General features: G+C 34.9%; 1 protein-coding gene across 1 annotated transcript in view; it reads left to right on the top strand.

Annotated features, from left to right (window-relative positions):
* The first annotated feature begins 2547 nt into the window (after nt 1-2547).
* The window catches only part of med24 (mediator complex subunit 24), a 35066-nt gene continuing 19965 nt past the window's right edge, over nt 2548-17648 (top strand). The window contains exons 1-13 of the mRNA XM_084433541.1: nt 2548-2653; nt 2849-2998; nt 3685-3767; nt 5398-5436; nt 5530-5603; nt 5711-5934; nt 8640-8751; nt 12323-12473; nt 12560-12673; nt 14882-14935; nt 15111-15193; nt 15568-15654; nt 15773-15884. Of these exons, the coding sequence (XP_084289667.1) occupies nt 2866-2998; nt 3685-3767; nt 5398-5436; nt 5530-5603; nt 5711-5934; nt 8640-8751; nt 12323-12473; nt 12560-12673; nt 14882-14935; nt 15111-15193; nt 15568-15654; nt 15773-15884 (1266 nt within the window). The 5' untranslated portion in view covers nt 2548-2653; nt 2849-2865. The remainder of the gene's footprint in view (nt 2654-2848; nt 2999-3684; nt 3768-5397; nt 5437-5529; nt 5604-5710; nt 5935-8639; nt 8752-12322; nt 12474-12559; nt 12674-14881; nt 14936-15110; nt 15194-15567; nt 15655-15772; nt 15885-17648) is intronic.

Here is a 17648-nt window from a genome sequence, read left to right as displayed (position 1 = left end):
ACAAAAAAAAGTTAGTTTAAGTAGTGCTTGAATAGCAGACAGCTTGATGACTGTCTTACACTTGACAAAATAAATGATAAATATGTCACCTGTGTCATTACAGAGAAATATTTGAGTTAAGGGTGTTCTGGGATCATGTAAGCTGCGATGATGACATGGGCTTATGTGGAAGTGTGGAACTGTCTTGTAGAAAGAAAAAAAACAATGCCATTAATGTATTTTGCAGCTTTGGGCAAAACCTGGATGAGCAAGAGGAACTAGACTACTACCCAACGGGCCTCAACTTCTAAATCTACTGTCCGATACAACGAAACCTGATAGAACAAATGACTCTTATGAGCTGGTCCTTTTTAGTAAATCATAAACATTTAATGCGACCAATGAAGCCCAAAAATAATATTCGGCTTTCGACAGCGATCTAATGTAGGCTACCACCTGGCCCGATGGAGACACCTCGCATCTGACATCGAGACCTGATCTAACAAAACCCGATACCAATGTCTAATTCGTGAACGAACAGTTATTCTGACTCTAATCCGATTCGGTTGAACCGGTTCACAAATCGCACTAAATGACCTGGTTACAGCAATTACAGATTTCTCAATCAATTTGACACATTTCTCCAAACTCAGATCGCTGCTTTCAAAACAATTAAAACGGTGATCTGAATACTTTGTAACTGTCCTAAACCAATTGTCATTTTTTGTTAATTTCATACAAATTACAAAAAATATGCATCATTTTCTCAAAGCATTAGTACAAAAGTCTCAAATGGGTTCACAACAGGTCACACAGCCAACCAAAATGTTTATATTTCAGGGAGAAAAAAACAAACAGTTGCAGCTCTTTTTATTGATTTTTTACAAAAATATCATATTCTCAATTGCACTTGGAATGAGTTGGCCCCAAATTGGTGGGTTAATACACACATCACAGGAAATGTGATTTTTCTAATTGTTTACACAGCTACCACAATCAAAAGTAACAAACATTATTATAGCCTTTTGGGGCGCCGATAGCAATTTTGGGCCCTATGAAAGAATATGAGGTTGGGCCGCCTACCGCACCCATTTCGCACCAAACGTATATTTATAACATATAATTTAGTTTTATTTGTAATTGTAACTCTTTGGTAGATTATACATTTATAATTTCTATTACATGCTTGTTACTACTAATGAAATCGATTTCTGGGGGCCCCAAAAGTGTGTGGGCTCTTAGAATCGTCCTAACTCCCAATCAACTGTTATTCCAACTGTTACATGAACAGAAAAGAAGGGGACAGCAGGATGGAAGAGCTGTGAAGAGACGTACAGACTTTCAAATGAAATGGGAGTCACCCTAATAGACAATGTAGTAAATCATGGTGTCTTCTTGAGAGAAGAAGCTAAGACATTCCGCTTCTATATTTGTATTGTACTATTATTGGTGCATGGAGTACATTTGTAGTTCTGAGAGTGGTAATTTCTGTAAATGCCCAAACATTTTTCAGAATTGAAGTTGAATGGAATAAAAACTGTTTACCACCCAAAATACCACCAAACGTGATGTTGAGGCAGAAGAACATTCACATTCCCCACCATAATCATGTATGATAAGAATATATTCTATGAAGATGAAATTCTCTGGCCAGATGTAAATTATAGGGGTGATCAATAAACTTTGATTGCAGAACTGTACAACAGTAAACATTTGCTGCATGTTTGTGTTGTGTCTGAATTTTTTTTGGGGGGGTAGGGGAAAAACTGAACTTTACGATAAACATGAATTTCATTAGTGTATTTGTGTGTCTAAAGCTGATTACGTTATAAAATCATTAGAGAACACACCGGTAGCATTTACTTCTAATAAATACATTACCAGAAAAAAATACAGCACTTCATTATGCAGTAAAGTTGAATTGTTTGGCTAAGTTAAGAGTGTGTTTAGTTGGCTGTGTTACCATGATTTAACTACAAGAACTGTGGTGGTGTTGTTGTTGTTTTGTAGTAAAACCATGGTTAATTTTCGTAAGAGTATTTATGGAATCTTTAAGGAACTGGAATTCATATGATCCAAAATCGGAACCAGCAGAATTTATATATTTCCATATTTCCATTTAGTGATTATAATTTTAAAAATGATTTAGAGTTGTAATATATTTATAACGGTATAGTCATATTTACATAATAGCATGACGGTGGTTACATGGTGGTACCATAGACTGTAAAAAATAGGGTGGTACAAAGATGCAATGATGGTGGTAACGTTACCATTTCATGTTAGCTTGGCTATTAGGTTTTCATGGTACTGAATGATTAGCCTACACGTATCACGTATTTACATGAAAGAAACCCATTAATATGGCATGGTATAATGTAAAGACATTATATTGCTTTTAATATTACTTCGTTTATTGTTATGGTGAAAACGTTTAAACTTACATGTCAATGTTTCTCTCTCCTCCTAAATCAAAAGTTTAATACAATCTCCCGACCAATAAGAGGACCCGATATCACACTATCCAATCGGATTGAGCTATACTGTAGCAAACAGACATCCTCGGCCAATCAGAGGACGTGATCTTACAGAACAAAATGGCAGCGCTGGGGTGTTGAGAATTGGAAATTAACGAAACCTGATTCATTTACTGCATGAACTGGAATATTTTGTGGTAAGCAGGATTTTAAAAACAATAAATCCTAAATTTGCCTTTCAGCCCATATGTACATTTGATTTATACACCTTATGCGAGAACTATGTGTTATTTTTCTGTAAGACGTTATGAGTAGAGATGATGTCTGTCGTTCTTCTGCCGTACACAAATGATTTCCATATATGGTTGATTAACTAATGTTTTGATGTATAGTTTATAAAACAGACAGAATGAAGGTGAATCTGAGTCTGAAGCAGGCTATCCTGCAGGCGTGGAAGGAGCGCTGGAGTGATTATCAATGGGCCATTAACATCAAGAAGAACTGTCCTAAAGGATCCACATGGGACTACCTCAATCTAGCAGGTCATATCTAAATATATCATCTCATATTAAGTAGAGAAATTACTGTGTCACACTATACACAACCCAGTTTTAGACATTAGATTCATTTTGCCCACTGTTGAGCAATCATGTAAGTTACACATCTCTTATGCTCTCTAAGGCGGCCTTTATTTGTTCAGAAATATAGTAAAATAGTAATATTGTGAAATATTGTTACAATTTAGAAGAACTTTTTTCAGTTTTATTTTATTTTCTGTTTTCAGCAGCCATTACTCCCGTCTTGAGTTTCATATGATCCTTCAGAAATCATTCAAATATGCTACATGATAAAAGGCTTAACTATATAATACTTTTATATTATTTAATTTTTTTTTTTCAATTTTATACATATATACATACACACACGCACATATAGACACTGCAAGGGGCTCAGTAATATCCAATAGTATTACATGGTAATTTTGTTCTATATAAAAAAAAAAAAACTAGAGCTGACAATTTTATGTGCACCATATCGTACAATATGGCACATTTTATTATTTTATTATTTGTGTTTTATATTTTATTTATTTATTCTTTTTTGTCCACAACCCTGTCAGAACAGACCTGTAACCCTCCAGTTGACAGCCGCTGTGTTAAATAACACTCTGTGATGCATGTAACCTGTCGTAGTTGTTAAGTTGTGATTATTGTTTCTCCTGATACAGAGGCTCTTCTGGAGCAGGCTATGATTGGCCCATCACCCAACCCTCTCATCTTGTCCTACCTGAAGTATGCTATCAGTTCACAGGTAAAACGTACTGCTTGCAGTGCTTGATTTATCATAGCCTTTTATTTGCAACTTTTCTCACAGAATAAATTAATCATGATGACTGTCTGCTAGGGTTGGGCGGTATTACGGTAATATCGGATACCGCGGGATCTTAAAATAGCACCGGTATCAGTTTCAATACCGTCATTACCGGCACTTATATAGCCTATAATATATATAATTTATTTATTGCCTAAAAAATGCTTATGTGTGGTTGCAGTTTGGCAATATTTCTGGTTCCAACCGAATGAGAAGGGAGAGGCGGTAAATACTGACGAGGCAATTTGTAAATTGTGCAATAAAAAGGTGACCGCGAGAGATGTAAACACCTCTAACCTAATGTCGCATCTCCGAAACAACCCCCACTCACTGCTGCCAGGATGCATTTTGTTCTCGAGTTCATTAAATAAGCGCATTAAGTTTCGTATTTGTTAAAATATTATAATGTTATTTTTTCCATCTTTGTTGATTATGAAAAGTGAACGGCACAAATAAGATGGGATGCGTCGGGAGTCAGACGATTTGACCACTTTAATAAATTTCGTTTTGTAAAAGGCCTCTTTAAAACGAATTTCGTTTTGTATATATTGTTTCTTAATTTTAATACATTTTTCATCAATCAATTTCCTGGATAATCATGACATGATGGGCATGCCGCGGTCACTTGCATTGAAATCTCATAAATTAACCGAAACTCAGTGTACGCTATGCCTCACAGACATGACAACTATATATAAAGAAAGCTTGAAATTTCTTTAAACGAAACAATTAAAAACGAAAGAAATAGGCTACTCACTGATTAGGCTAAGTAATCCATGATGTGCATTTATCTCTAGGCGCGTTCATACGGAGATGCGATCGTCAATTTCATTAAACGAAACAATTCAAAACGAAAAGAAATATAGTCTGATTAATCAATGGTGTGCATTTCTCTATAGCGTTCACTACAGAAATGGCGATCGTCAATTTCTTTAAACGAAACAATTCAAAACGATAAGAAAAAGGCCACTCTCGGATTGTGTAGGCTAATGATGTGCATTTCTCACTACAGAGATGGCGATCGTCAACTTCCATCTTTGCAGAAAAGTTTTATTAATAAAAATCAATGGACACGCGTCACCGGATTACAAAGGCACTTCTTGCTTGTTGCACGCACACAGATATTATGTTGAATAATGCGGGCTCGGGCTCATAATAACAGTTAATGCCGTCGGCCGGACTCAGACACAACGTGCAGGGGTTGGGCTTGTTTTTTTTTTTGGTTTTTTGTTTGTTTTTTGCCCGATCTGGCATTCAGTTTCTGAACGGTGTAGGCACAAGCCAACAGTTTGGTGACGCCGTCTGAGCCCATTATGTCATAATTTTTAATTAGTCACGGTAATACCGTATACCCCGGTAAAATAGGGAGGAGGTTTGACGGTATCAAAATTCGAATACCGCCCAAGCCTACTGTCTGCTAATAGTGCATGTGTAAAACAACAACAACAGGAATTGTAAGCTTTACTTTTGTGTGATGCTGCTTCTACACCATTAGGTGTCAGTATAAGTTCAAGATGACTGCAATAGGCCTAGCAGCTTTTTGACATGATATTCTCTCTCCCACCTCTAGATGGTGTCATACTCTAGTGTGCTGACAGCAATCAGCAAGGTTTGTGGTTTTTATTTTTTTATTTTAAATATATTATTTTGAGACTTTTTTGACTTAATTTAATTTACTAAATTTCCATTTGTCTATCCACAGTTTGATGATTTTTCACGGGAGCTATGTATCAAATCATTGCTTGAGATCATGGGAATGTTCTCCAATCGACTCAGGTACCCATCCATCAGTTAGTCGCATCAGTCCGTCTAACAGTCAGTGAGATGCAGTTTTCCTAGGACAGAAGTAATATGTTTTTCTCTCTTGCGTTTCTTTCCTGCAGCTGCCATGGAAAGACAGAGGAGTGTATCGGGCTGTGCCGCGCAATGCTGTGTACCGTGGTTTGGCTCCTGCAGGGCTGTGCGTGGTACTGTGAGAGACTGCGGGAGTCCAGCGGTCTTCCTGCAGTAGAGAACAGTCTGAAAGCCTGCCTGGAACGCATGAACAATCTGTTACACAGCACCAAGAACAGAGCCCTGGTGCACATTGCACGCCTGGAGGAACAAGGTGTGTGTGTGTATTTACTAAGAATAATAATAACCTGTTTATGATATACTTACATAGACTTTATATAAATAAGCAACAGTGTAAATAGTGTCAATTCAGTCTATTTGGTGCTCAGTCGTTCATGAACAAATCTGTTTTTTTTTTTTTTTAAGTGCCCCTATTATGCTATTTTAAAGGCTCCTAATTTTGTTTTGGAGATCTCCTACAACAGGTTTACATGCATCAAAAGTCAAAAAACACTTTCATTTTCTGATAATATACATTGCACATCGCCAAATTGTTCAATGATTCTCAAACGACTCGTTGTACATAGTGGTTACATAGTGTTTTTTACATATACCAAAATATAGCTGCATGTAGTTACAGCTGTAAATAATTTCTTGTTGACCCTTCCCTTACACTGGTGGTTCCCAAACTTTTTACAGTGGTGTACCCCCTGAGGCATTTAACATCCTTCTGCGTACCCCCTCTCTTCCACTTAGACTGCAGTCACACCATTTCCAATATTACACCTTTTTCAATATACTTAAAGTGATTTTCAGGTACATGTGTTACCTTTATGAAGGCAATGTTTTTCTAACCCTATTAAATGTATGTCTCACGGTTTATGTAAAATTCTTAAAATTCCAGTAATTTAATTATTATTATACTAAATACAGCAATAAATTCAACTAAATGAATAAATTCAATCAAATGAAGTGGCACAAGCAGCATCTAAATATATTTAGTATATAGATAGTATTTATACACTGTTTAATGCTGCTCAGATGTGGCATAAATGCGATTACAATGGCATAAATAATATTATGAGATAATGTTTTAAATAAAATAAAAAATTCAATAGAGAAATATTGGTAAAATATTGGTAAAATGAAGTGGTACTTTTAAATATAAAATTAAAACCACCAGTAGGTGGCGGCAAGTCACTGTCTTAATGTCATTCATTCATTTAGTAACACAGCTGTATGAACAGGTTATTGAATTATTGACTCTCCAGCAGATAAAAGCACTCTAAAGCAGCAGATTTGTTCACTAACAAAACACTCTTGTGTGTTGTTTGGAGCTGCACAAAAGTTCTGCTGTGGCTTTCGTTGAAACTATTATTTCATTGCAAAATAGAGTAAACAATATCGACAATACCGTTTCAAATGTACGTCACTTAATATTACCTTTTTGTTTGTTAAATTGTTGTATAAAATCAATGTCACTTTTGTAATGGTGTGGATATTTGGGAAAATTTGCATTATTGCTGGTATAATATATTGTCAGCATTTGAAAACAATAACTCACACTGTCTTTCTGTATTGTGAAGAGTTTGAGTCTTAAATCGATCTCTATGCAGTCTGTGTCTATATTTGATCTTCATGCTAGTAAGTGCTAAATCCCCACTTTTACAAATACATTGTGGAGAATGGCAGTAATGTAGTGCAATCGATTTGAGTCCCTTGTTTGTCCTGAGCAGTTAAATTGAGCACTGTTCTTCAGAAATATTCTCCAGGTCCTGCTAATTCTCTGTAGAAAAACGATTTTCAACCTTCATTCTGACCCTTTTCCAGGTAAAACGTATAACAACAAACATTTACTCCATCAAAACCCGCCAAAACAATACTATTTTGTATGTTTACTTTACATGAATCATATATTTCTTAAATATATATATATATATATATATATATATATATTTGTTGCATTTTTACATTTATTCAAAAGTTAAGAAACTAATGTAAATTTTAGTTGTGAACTGAAGTTCAGCTATTTTTTTAAAGGAACACGCTGACTTTTTGGGTTTTTAGCTTATTCACCGTATCCCCCAGAGTTAGATAAGTCCATACATACCCTTTTCATCTTCGTGCATGCCGTAACTCTGTCTGTCTGTCCTACACATTTCTGTTTTGTATTTTTACACTAACTATGTAATGTTTTATTTATTTACCCAAGTATAAATTTCATCAAGTTAGGGTACGATATAACGAGTGACTTTTACACATTTTAATGTCACATTTTGTAATGTTTACGTAGCTTTATTTTTGTGATATTGATTATTTTCTCATATAGTTATATTTGAGGAGACACTGCCTCCTTAGAGGAAACGCCCCTGCACTACAGATGTCGTGGTGTACCTTTAATTTCCGTTAATGTAAAACTGGTGTCACTTTTATAAAAATGTATTTAAAAAAAAAAAACCACATATTTTGCTATTTGCTTTGTTTTATTTTTGTACTGCTATATTCTCATCCATTTTCTGAGTCAATCTTGCCTACTTGCAACATGATGAGACCATGTGACACTATAGCATACTGCTGTTTATTGCATAATGCCAGCAGAAAAAAATTGTGTATACCACACAGGATTTAGTAAGTAGTCATCTAGTATTCCATTACCAATATAACCCTTTTCTGTGGCCGATTAATCAGAATGACTCAGTGTGATTTCATTTTTACAAATAATTTCTTTTAAACTCTGCCTTTCAGAGAATCAGATTACTAATTTGTTTGCTTCTCCAATCAGAAATGGTTTCCAAATGTATTTATTTTTTAAATAAAATGATTTTATTATTCTAAATGATTATATATATCTAAAAAAAAATATATATATATGTGGATACATTTTATTGAATGACTTTTTAATGTTTATAAAATCTTAAATCATGATGATCGTTATATTGAGTCCCATTTAATTTGCCATGTCTTTTCTTGTCTCATAAGCATCCTGGACCAATGTAGAGCAAGCTTTGCTCAAGCTGTCAGAAAATCTTAATGCTGTGACCAATCAAACGCTGAAGGAAAATCTTGAGGAGTGTGTTTCATTGGTCAATAGGTGAGAATCCAAAAAGACCTCAGACTCACTGTTTGAAGTGCAGCAATGAAAGAGCTGGAAAGAAACTGATTACTCACAATGCATTTGCAAAGAAGTTGCGTGCAATATGGCCATTTAGTCATTAGGCTAGTTTAACAATAACAAGGAGACACGGTCCCACTTTATATTAGGTCTTATATATTATATTAGGTCTTATATATATTATGTCCTCAAGGTAATTGTTTGGTATAATGCAATTATGTTGTATTGCAAAACACTTTTGCTGCTATTGAGGGAGGATATGGGTAAGGTTAGGGTCAGAATTCATGGTATATGGTTAGGTTTAAGGGTGGGTTAACCCTCTGGGGACCGAGCTGTTTTGGGGTCCTTGAGATGTTCTGACATGCTCTGACATTTGTGCTTTTTTCAGTTATTTATAAACATGTTAATGGCAAAGGTGTAAATTCACTCTATATAGCACAAACAGGGCTACCATAATATGCGAGCAACGTGTATGTAGATGTTTGTATTTTTAAGAGAATAATGTTTATGCGTGGTTATTGGAAAAAAATTTAATGAAAGTTGCTGAATTAAGACCACAAAACACATATTAAATATGTGTCCACAAGACTTTTGACTAATGGATGTTGTCCCTTTCAGTTCTAGCTTCAAAATTATGTGAAAATAGTCTTGCTTTATCGTTCACAAAAAAAAAATACATTGATTTAAATGGTGTAAAACAGGTTTTGCTTGGAAAGCCAATATGCGAGGGGGAGGAGTAGTTTACACCTTAGATTACAATGTCCCACCCACTCTGCATAATGACTCTGCATAATTAGCCATTCATTCAGGTGTGACACTGACTGAGCCACAATGCAAGGACAAAAGATATATTTAGAAGAAGACTTATATTGACCATTTAAGATTTCGCTTACATCTATCTTGTAAATATGTTTTGCTATTTTATTAAAAATGTTACAATTACAACAATAATTACAATTTCAACAATATTTCAAGTGTACTCTTTCTTTGTAAAAAAGAAAAAGAAAAAAGATTATAGGCCTACATTTTATCATATGTATTCATTAGTTTGAATATAGCAAATATATATATATATATATATATATATATATATATATATATAATATATATAAATAATATAGTTATATATATATATTAGTGCTGTCAATCGATTAAAAACTTTAACTAGATTAATCACACATTTTTTCTGTGATTAATCGCAATTAATCGCAATACAAAAAGAAATGTTTTTGTACGTTTTTAATATATTTTATAATGTAATAATTTCACAGTTAATCAAATTAATGTAGAAACAACATAAAGACAGTATATTTTAAATAATTTTTTAATGGCATATTTTTATGAATGAAGGCCAGTATTACTGATATTAATACAGCTACTGATTTTTTTTTTCTTTTTCACATTTATTAGGCTTCAAAAATATAACACTTTTTAATTTAAGTGAACTTAAAACAATGCTAACATAAACCCATAATAAATGTCATATTTATTCGTGCCCTTCCTGTCTTAACAGTTAGGAAATATACTGTAATAAAGTTATCAAAGTTATATGCAGTCTGCACTGCATAAACTATAAATTAAATAGTTAATCCTTATTAAAGCTACAAAAGTTATTTAGTCAACAGCAGTGAGTCATTTTCTCTGTTCCCTTTGTTCTTTAACTTTACTGACAGGAAGCTTTATTGGCTGCTGTCCCTTTAAGAGCAGACAGACACGCGGATCTCACCGTTTATACCGTACTGTCTATGGATCTCACACGCGCGCCTCATTCTCTCGCAAATCTTCGTTCATTTTAGACTTTATATAAATCATTTAAGACTGCTCTTATGAGGATAATCGACAAAACTGACATTTTGGGATTGTTATTGTTAGTTCAAGCGCGAAAGAGAACTGGATTCTGGCGCCCTGTCTATGCATTGTGTGTGTGTGTGTGTGTGTGTGTCACATAAAGACATTCACAGACAGCGCTTTCTCTTTTGTCTTGCCGCGCTTGAAATGTTTCATAAAGAGCGTGATCATATAATGTAAAGCTAGCCAACGGATGGCAGAAAAGACGGATGCTGCGTTAATTGCGTTAAATATTTTAACACGTTAAACCAGACAAAAATTAATCGCATGCGTTAACGCGTTAACGTTGACAGCACTAATATATATATATATATAACGTTAGATATGAGCAGAAATTGCTAAACAAAAGCTTATTTGATGTGGCAGTATATTCTACAGTAGCCTAAAAACTGTACCCAAATCTAGTCAACAAGTGACTGACTGTAACGTTGTTTTTATGAAATATTAGGGCATATAAATGCTAATTTGCAGTTTAATACGTTGCTTATACAAATACATTTTATTTCAACATTCCAGTCGATTTTTACTCATCTCAGTAGGCTATAGCAAAGCAGTTTATTCTTTCACACACAGACGCGCGATTCATATTTAGGCTAAACAGTCTTTACAAATATGTACCCTTCATTCATCTCACAGTAAGGCGAGTCATATTATAGAAATGCGATTCATCTTTTTGCGGTTTACATAGGCCTACACTAACGTTATTCCATAACGTTATTCCACATCAACACTTGAGAAAAGAAAACAGCCTACCTCACTCCTCAGCGGGATCTGCTCCTCATATCAGGAGATATTGCTCCTCATATCAGCACTGTTCTGAGGAAACTTTTCTCCATAAGGTAGGCTATATTATGCCTCACTCGATTGCGACGCGCTTTGTTTACAGCTGATGTGGGGGCGTTTCACAGACTGAAATGGTTCTCAGAATTTGCATTTGAATAGCACGCGCTCTCCGGGGAGTGGTCAAATTACTTTTGAATGGCTCGTAATGAGCTCGACTGGAGTCGCTCTCTTTTTATACAGATTACAGAAGCTGAGAATATTTGTTTTTTATATAAATTACTTCATTTAAAAGATGCGATCTCAAGCTTTATGCCCGTGGGTCTGTTTGCCTGTTTGACTGAATTTTCGCGGAGTTATAGATCATTTTCGACCGCGTTTCAAATGAGAGTTTACTGACAGAGAGAAGGCAGAAATCGCATCATGTTCATTTTTCTTTATTTGTCAAAAAGCAAAACACTTTATTTTTATTGTGAGTATACAGAAAAAAAATAGAAACTGAACAGGATCGATTGATGTATTAAAACGAAAATGAAAGATCAAAATTAACAGAGCATTTAGTGTTTATTTTCATTGCTAAAAAAAAAAAACGAGCAAAACGCGCGGGCGCGTTTTTGGTCCCCAGAGGGTTAAGGGGTAAGCATAGGATCAACAGTTTAAATATAGATGTTATTACATGTTTTTATTATATATTTTTATTAAAGAAAAAAAACCCTACATATATGTAAACAGTAAGTGCATTGTATCAAATGATTCATTTAAATGTTTGTACATAGAAGTATTTAACAGGTTAAAGACACTTAATATCCAGAAGCATTATGACAAAGATGAATCTTTAAAAAAGTTGGTAATTTTGATTCATTTTCATATTTCACTTGAAGCTGCCTTTATTCTTTTAAATGATTAATTTGTGTTTTCATAGTATTCCTCAGATGTTGTGTCTTCAGTGTGATCCACCGGTCCACACCACATTTCCTTCAGTCCATGCCTTCGTCATGCTGGAGGGAACCATGAATCTCACTGGAGAGACACAGCCGTTAGTTGAGCAGCTCATGATGATCAAGAGGATGCAGGTGGCTTCAGACACCAGTGTTTGTACTTGAGATGAAGTGGTGTATGTGTGGGTTTTCTGATGTGTTTTTGTGATCTGTGTCTGTAGCGTATCCCAGCTCCACTGTTTGTACTGGAGATCTGGAAGGCCTGTTTCACTGGACTCATCGAGTCTCCAGAGGGGAATGAGGAGCTCAAATGGACAGCCTTTACCTTCCTAAAGGTTTGCTTGAGTCACCAATCACTGGTCTCTCTTGAACTTTCAGTTGTAATATTGGCTGTGCTAAAAAGGCCAGTTAAAGAGATAGAAATAGAAAATGTAAATCATCATTTATTCACCCACATATTGTTCCAAACCTGGTTACCGGATTCACAAAACATTCTTAAGAATATATATATTTTTTTTCTATTTTTTTATTTTATTCTATTTTATGAAACTGCTATTTGCTTCTTATTTTGTAACTTAAAAATAATAACATTTTCTATTTAAAGAAAAATTGTATTTCCAAAAACTATGTTTAAGTACTCCTGATGTACTTACAAACTTTACAATGCCTCGTTTTATGATTACAGAACCTATTTGTTAGGGATGTCCCGATACCACTTTTTCACTTCCGATACCGATACCGATACCGAAGCTTTGGCTATTTGCCGATACCGATATCAATCCGATATTTTTATTTTATTCTTGAACTAATACTAATAATAATAAAATATAATGGAAGCACTTTGCTCAATTAGCCACATAAAAACATCTCACTCAAATGGAGAACAAATACTTCTCCAGTATATAGTCCACAACAACAGTTGATAATGAAAGACTGCCAGCCTTTATTCAAAAGACCTTGAGATATGTTTGGTAACCTGAATGAATTTAAAATTAATTTGCTATATTTCAGATCAATATATTTGTTTCCTTAAAATTTTAATTAACTTTAACTTTATTCTCATCTGAATTATAAATAATTTATTTCTGTATAAAATAATACTACTTTTAAAAACACATTTGATTTTCTTTTTTATTCAATGTAGAATGTGTAACTTAAAAATAAACAGATTAGTGCTCTGTTTTAGGACAAGAAATGAAAACCAATGCAATGATGAATGTCCAAAAGATGAGATCATTTTTGCTTTTAAACAGTGTGTGTGTGTGTGTGTGTGTGTGTGTGTGTGTGTGTGTGTGTGTGTGTGTGTGTGTGTGTGTGTGTGTGTGTGTGTGTGTGTGTGTGTGTGTGTGTGTGTGTGTGTGTGTGTGTGTGTGTGTGACAGTTACAGTTTGACAAGAGTTTACAGTTTGACAAAAGCACAATGTTGTGTTTTACACAAATATAAGTAGCCTAGGCTAAACAGTTTTTGCAGTTTTAATGATGTCCTGTATGAAAATGACGGAGTATGTTTTTATGTTTCCACTGTTCGATCGCGCCCGTGCCTCTCTCTCTCTGACACACACACACACACTCCAGCATTGCAATCTTGACATCGCAGCCTGTTCATTTTGCTGCGTTCACGCCAAACGCGAATAGAGCGGCAAATTTGCGTCTATCGCGTCTAGTTCGATGCTTGAAAAGTTTGAATCCATTCGCGCGTCCAAAGCGAATAGGACGCGCGCGCGCGTATAATGATAAAGTGAGCGTTTGAAGCGATAAAGACGCGCGTTCAGAGCTAAGGTGGGCTACAGATTAGGTGTCCCTAAAGAACCCGCATATGCGCGTATCTAACAGTAACGTTAGTTCCATATTACATTAATTAATGTGCACGCGAGATTTATTTATTTTTATACCGTGTATTCTCTGTGTAAATCCATGCACCGAACGTACGTTCAGTACGAATACGTACGTTCCACCCCTAATGGGTATCGGATCATAGGTATCGGATAATTTTTTTTCTCCCCTCCGATATCCGATCTAGCGTTTTGGGCCAGTATCGGCACGATACCGATGCCGTGGATCGGATCGGGACATCCCTACTATTTGTAGTACTGTAGAAGTTTGGTACCATTCTGGGCATTATTAGTGAGGTAATTTACAAGATACAAATTTGGAGCCATTAGCGCCTGCACTAAGCCATCCGGCTGATTTCTCTAAATAAGCTCTAACTTTAATAATGTTAGACCAAGGGAAAAAAGGCTTCTGGGGGGTGTTTGGCTCGATGTCATGGTGCAAAGGACCCTAGGTTGATTTTACTCAGAGTCCGAACCATCCCTTTAAGGTCTGACATATATGTGGAAAGCATTTCCTTCCCCATTAATGTTAGATAAATGAATATCGTGATTAAATTAAGACAGAAAATTTACATTTTTGGTAAACTTATTTGAAGAACAAAACTCTTTATCTGTTACTTGACTTTGTTTCAGACAATTATTATCTATTTGGAGTTCAGTCAAGCTGTTGTTTATAGAGTAAAATTGAGCTTTTTCACATGACATTTCCAGATTCCTCAGGTTTTACTAAGGCTGAAGAAGTACCCACAAGGAGAGAAGACACAGGTACAATTATTTGACTGTTTACTTCACCTGTACATGTAGGATTTTAACTATTTTGTTTCTAGTTCTAATTTGTATCTCTCATGACACCTGAAACCTCATATGTTTGTCAGCAAAATATGTCAGTCCACATAATGTTAATCACTTTATCTGACCTGTCCGTGTGTGTGTTTGTCAGGATTTTACGGAGGATGTGAACGTGGCATTTGAATATCTTCTGAATCTCACTCCACTGCTGGATAAAGCCGACCAGAGATGCAAGTATGTCGCCACTACCAACACCTGTGTTAGTTATGTGCTGAAACATAGGAAGCTGGAATGATGATTTGTATGGCCGGAACCTTATGTTGCTTTTATTCAAAATGACTGGCAGTACATTCAAGGTATTTATTAATACCATGGTGTTAGATCAACTGGTAGAGCTTGGAACTTACGTAAATATATACACACTGATCTGTTACCATAATCATGTACCATGATGTGAATATGGGTCTTCAAGAATACCATTGAATCTCCACGTGTGCTGTAGACTTCACAATATTGTTTTTGTTCAGTTATAAGGCTGTTGTTCACTGTGGTGTGCGTGCGTGTGTGTGTGTGTGTGTGTGTGTGTGTGTGTGTGTGTGTGTGTGTAGCTGTGACTGCTTGAGTCTGTTACTGCAGGAGTGTAATAAACTGGGTCTGTTGTCTGATCCCAACACTGCCAATCTTACTGCAAAACGGTATGGTCAGAACATTTTATTCTTATTTGTATTATATCATTAAAATGTGGCAACATGCCCATTCTTTATTTATGTTCCTTGTTGATTTCTATCTCTGTGCCATGTTTTTTTTCCTCAGGACTGAGGACAGAGAACATGCGCCCAGACTGAAGACAGCAGAGAATGCCAATATTCAGCCCAACCCAGGCCTCATTCTGAGAGCCGAACCAACAGTCACCAACATCCTTAAGGTCATCAGCTGATTTTATATCATTTTATATTGATTGTCTTGGAATCTCACAAAGTCTGTTAAAAACTTGTGCAAGTTATATTTTACCCCAATATCAAAAAAGAAAGAAATTAGCCTGTTTATAGTCGCGATGAAACCGAAGTAGTGACAGATTTTCTATTCTGCATTGTGATGTTCATCCGTGTGTTACGAATTATCGGAAAAAAAAAATGTAGGCGATTTACAGTGAGGAAAATAAGTATTTGAACACCCTGCTATTTTGCAAGTTCTCCCACTTAGAAATCATGGAGGGGTCTGAAATTGTCATCGTAGGTGCATGTCCACTGTGAGAGACATAATCTAAAAAATAAATAAATCCAGAAATCACAATATATGAATTTTTAACTATTTATTTGTATGATACAGCTGCAAATAAGTATTTGAACACCTGTCTATCAGCTAGAATTCTGACCCTCAAAGACCTGTTAGTCTGCCTTTAAAATGTCAAATTGTTAAAATGTTAGTAGTTGGATTCTTACTGATTGTATGGGGTGGACAGGTGTCTTTATGCAGCTAACGACCTCAAACAGGTGCATCTAATTTAGGATAATAAATGGAGTGGAGGTGGACATTTTAAAGGCAGACTAACAGGTCTTTGAGGGTCAGAATTCTAGCTGATAGACAGGTGTTCAAATACTTATTTGCAGCTGTATCATACAAATAAATAGTTAAAAAATCATACATTGTGATTTCTGGATTTTTTTTTTTAGATTATGTCTCTCACAGTGGACATGCACCTACGATGACAATTTCAGACCCCTCCATGATTTCCAAGTGGGAGAACTTGCAAAATAGCAGGGTGTTCAAATACTTATTTTCCTCACTGTATTTCTGTGCATCAGTTTTTGAGATGTGAGCGTGGCACTCAAAAGTGGAGACAGATGAACTCAAGACTGCACCGGCTGATCCAGTTATGGTGTTTTGATGAAACATTAATTCATTTTCATGACAGTTTACCTTACAGTATTTTATACTTTATAGTATTATATGTACAGTGTTTTAGAGCAAAAAAAAAATTTGTCATCAGAATTTGGAGGGAAAATGTGCTTAATTGTTATTTAAAAAAAATAATGTCAAAATAAAAAAAGTAATGGTCCTGGAAATAGGCTTTATTTTCATTATGTAAAATGTATATATATCTTTTTTCTATTAGAGTGAAATATGATTTTGAATATGTTGTCTGTCTCTTCCAAATGAGTTGGTTAATGGTTTCATGCTCTCAATGATATTTACTTGAGTAAAACAAAATCTCAATAAGTCTCATTAGTTAATGTTAGTTAATACAGATTAACTAACAATGCACAATACAGTATTTATTACTCTTTAACTCTTATTTGGTTACACTTTATTTTTAAGGTGTCATAGTTACAACAATTATATGTTTAATACGGAGTAATATGAATTAATTACAATTACTTACTATAGGGTTAGGGTAGGATTAGAGTTTGGTTGAGGGTTAGTTGCATGTTATTATGCATAATTTACGGTTATTACTGTGGTAAGTACGTTACATAATAACAAGGACACTGTAAAATAAAGAGTTACCCCTTATTTAATAAAAATACAACTGCTCATTGTTAGTTCATAGCTCAGGTTCATTAAATAATATTAACAGGTACAACTTTTTATTGTAATAATGTATTAGTAAATGTTGAAATTAAGATTAATACATGCTTTTGAATTATATGTTAACTAATATTAACAAATGGAACCTTATTGTAACCTG

This window comes from Rutilus rutilus (genome assembly GCF_951802725.1).
Source record: "Rutilus rutilus genome assembly, chromosome: 16".
Lineage (NCBI taxonomy): Eukaryota > Metazoa > Chordata > Actinopteri > Cypriniformes > Leuciscidae > Rutilus > Rutilus rutilus.
This window is presented reverse-complemented; position numbering and strand designations above follow the sequence as displayed.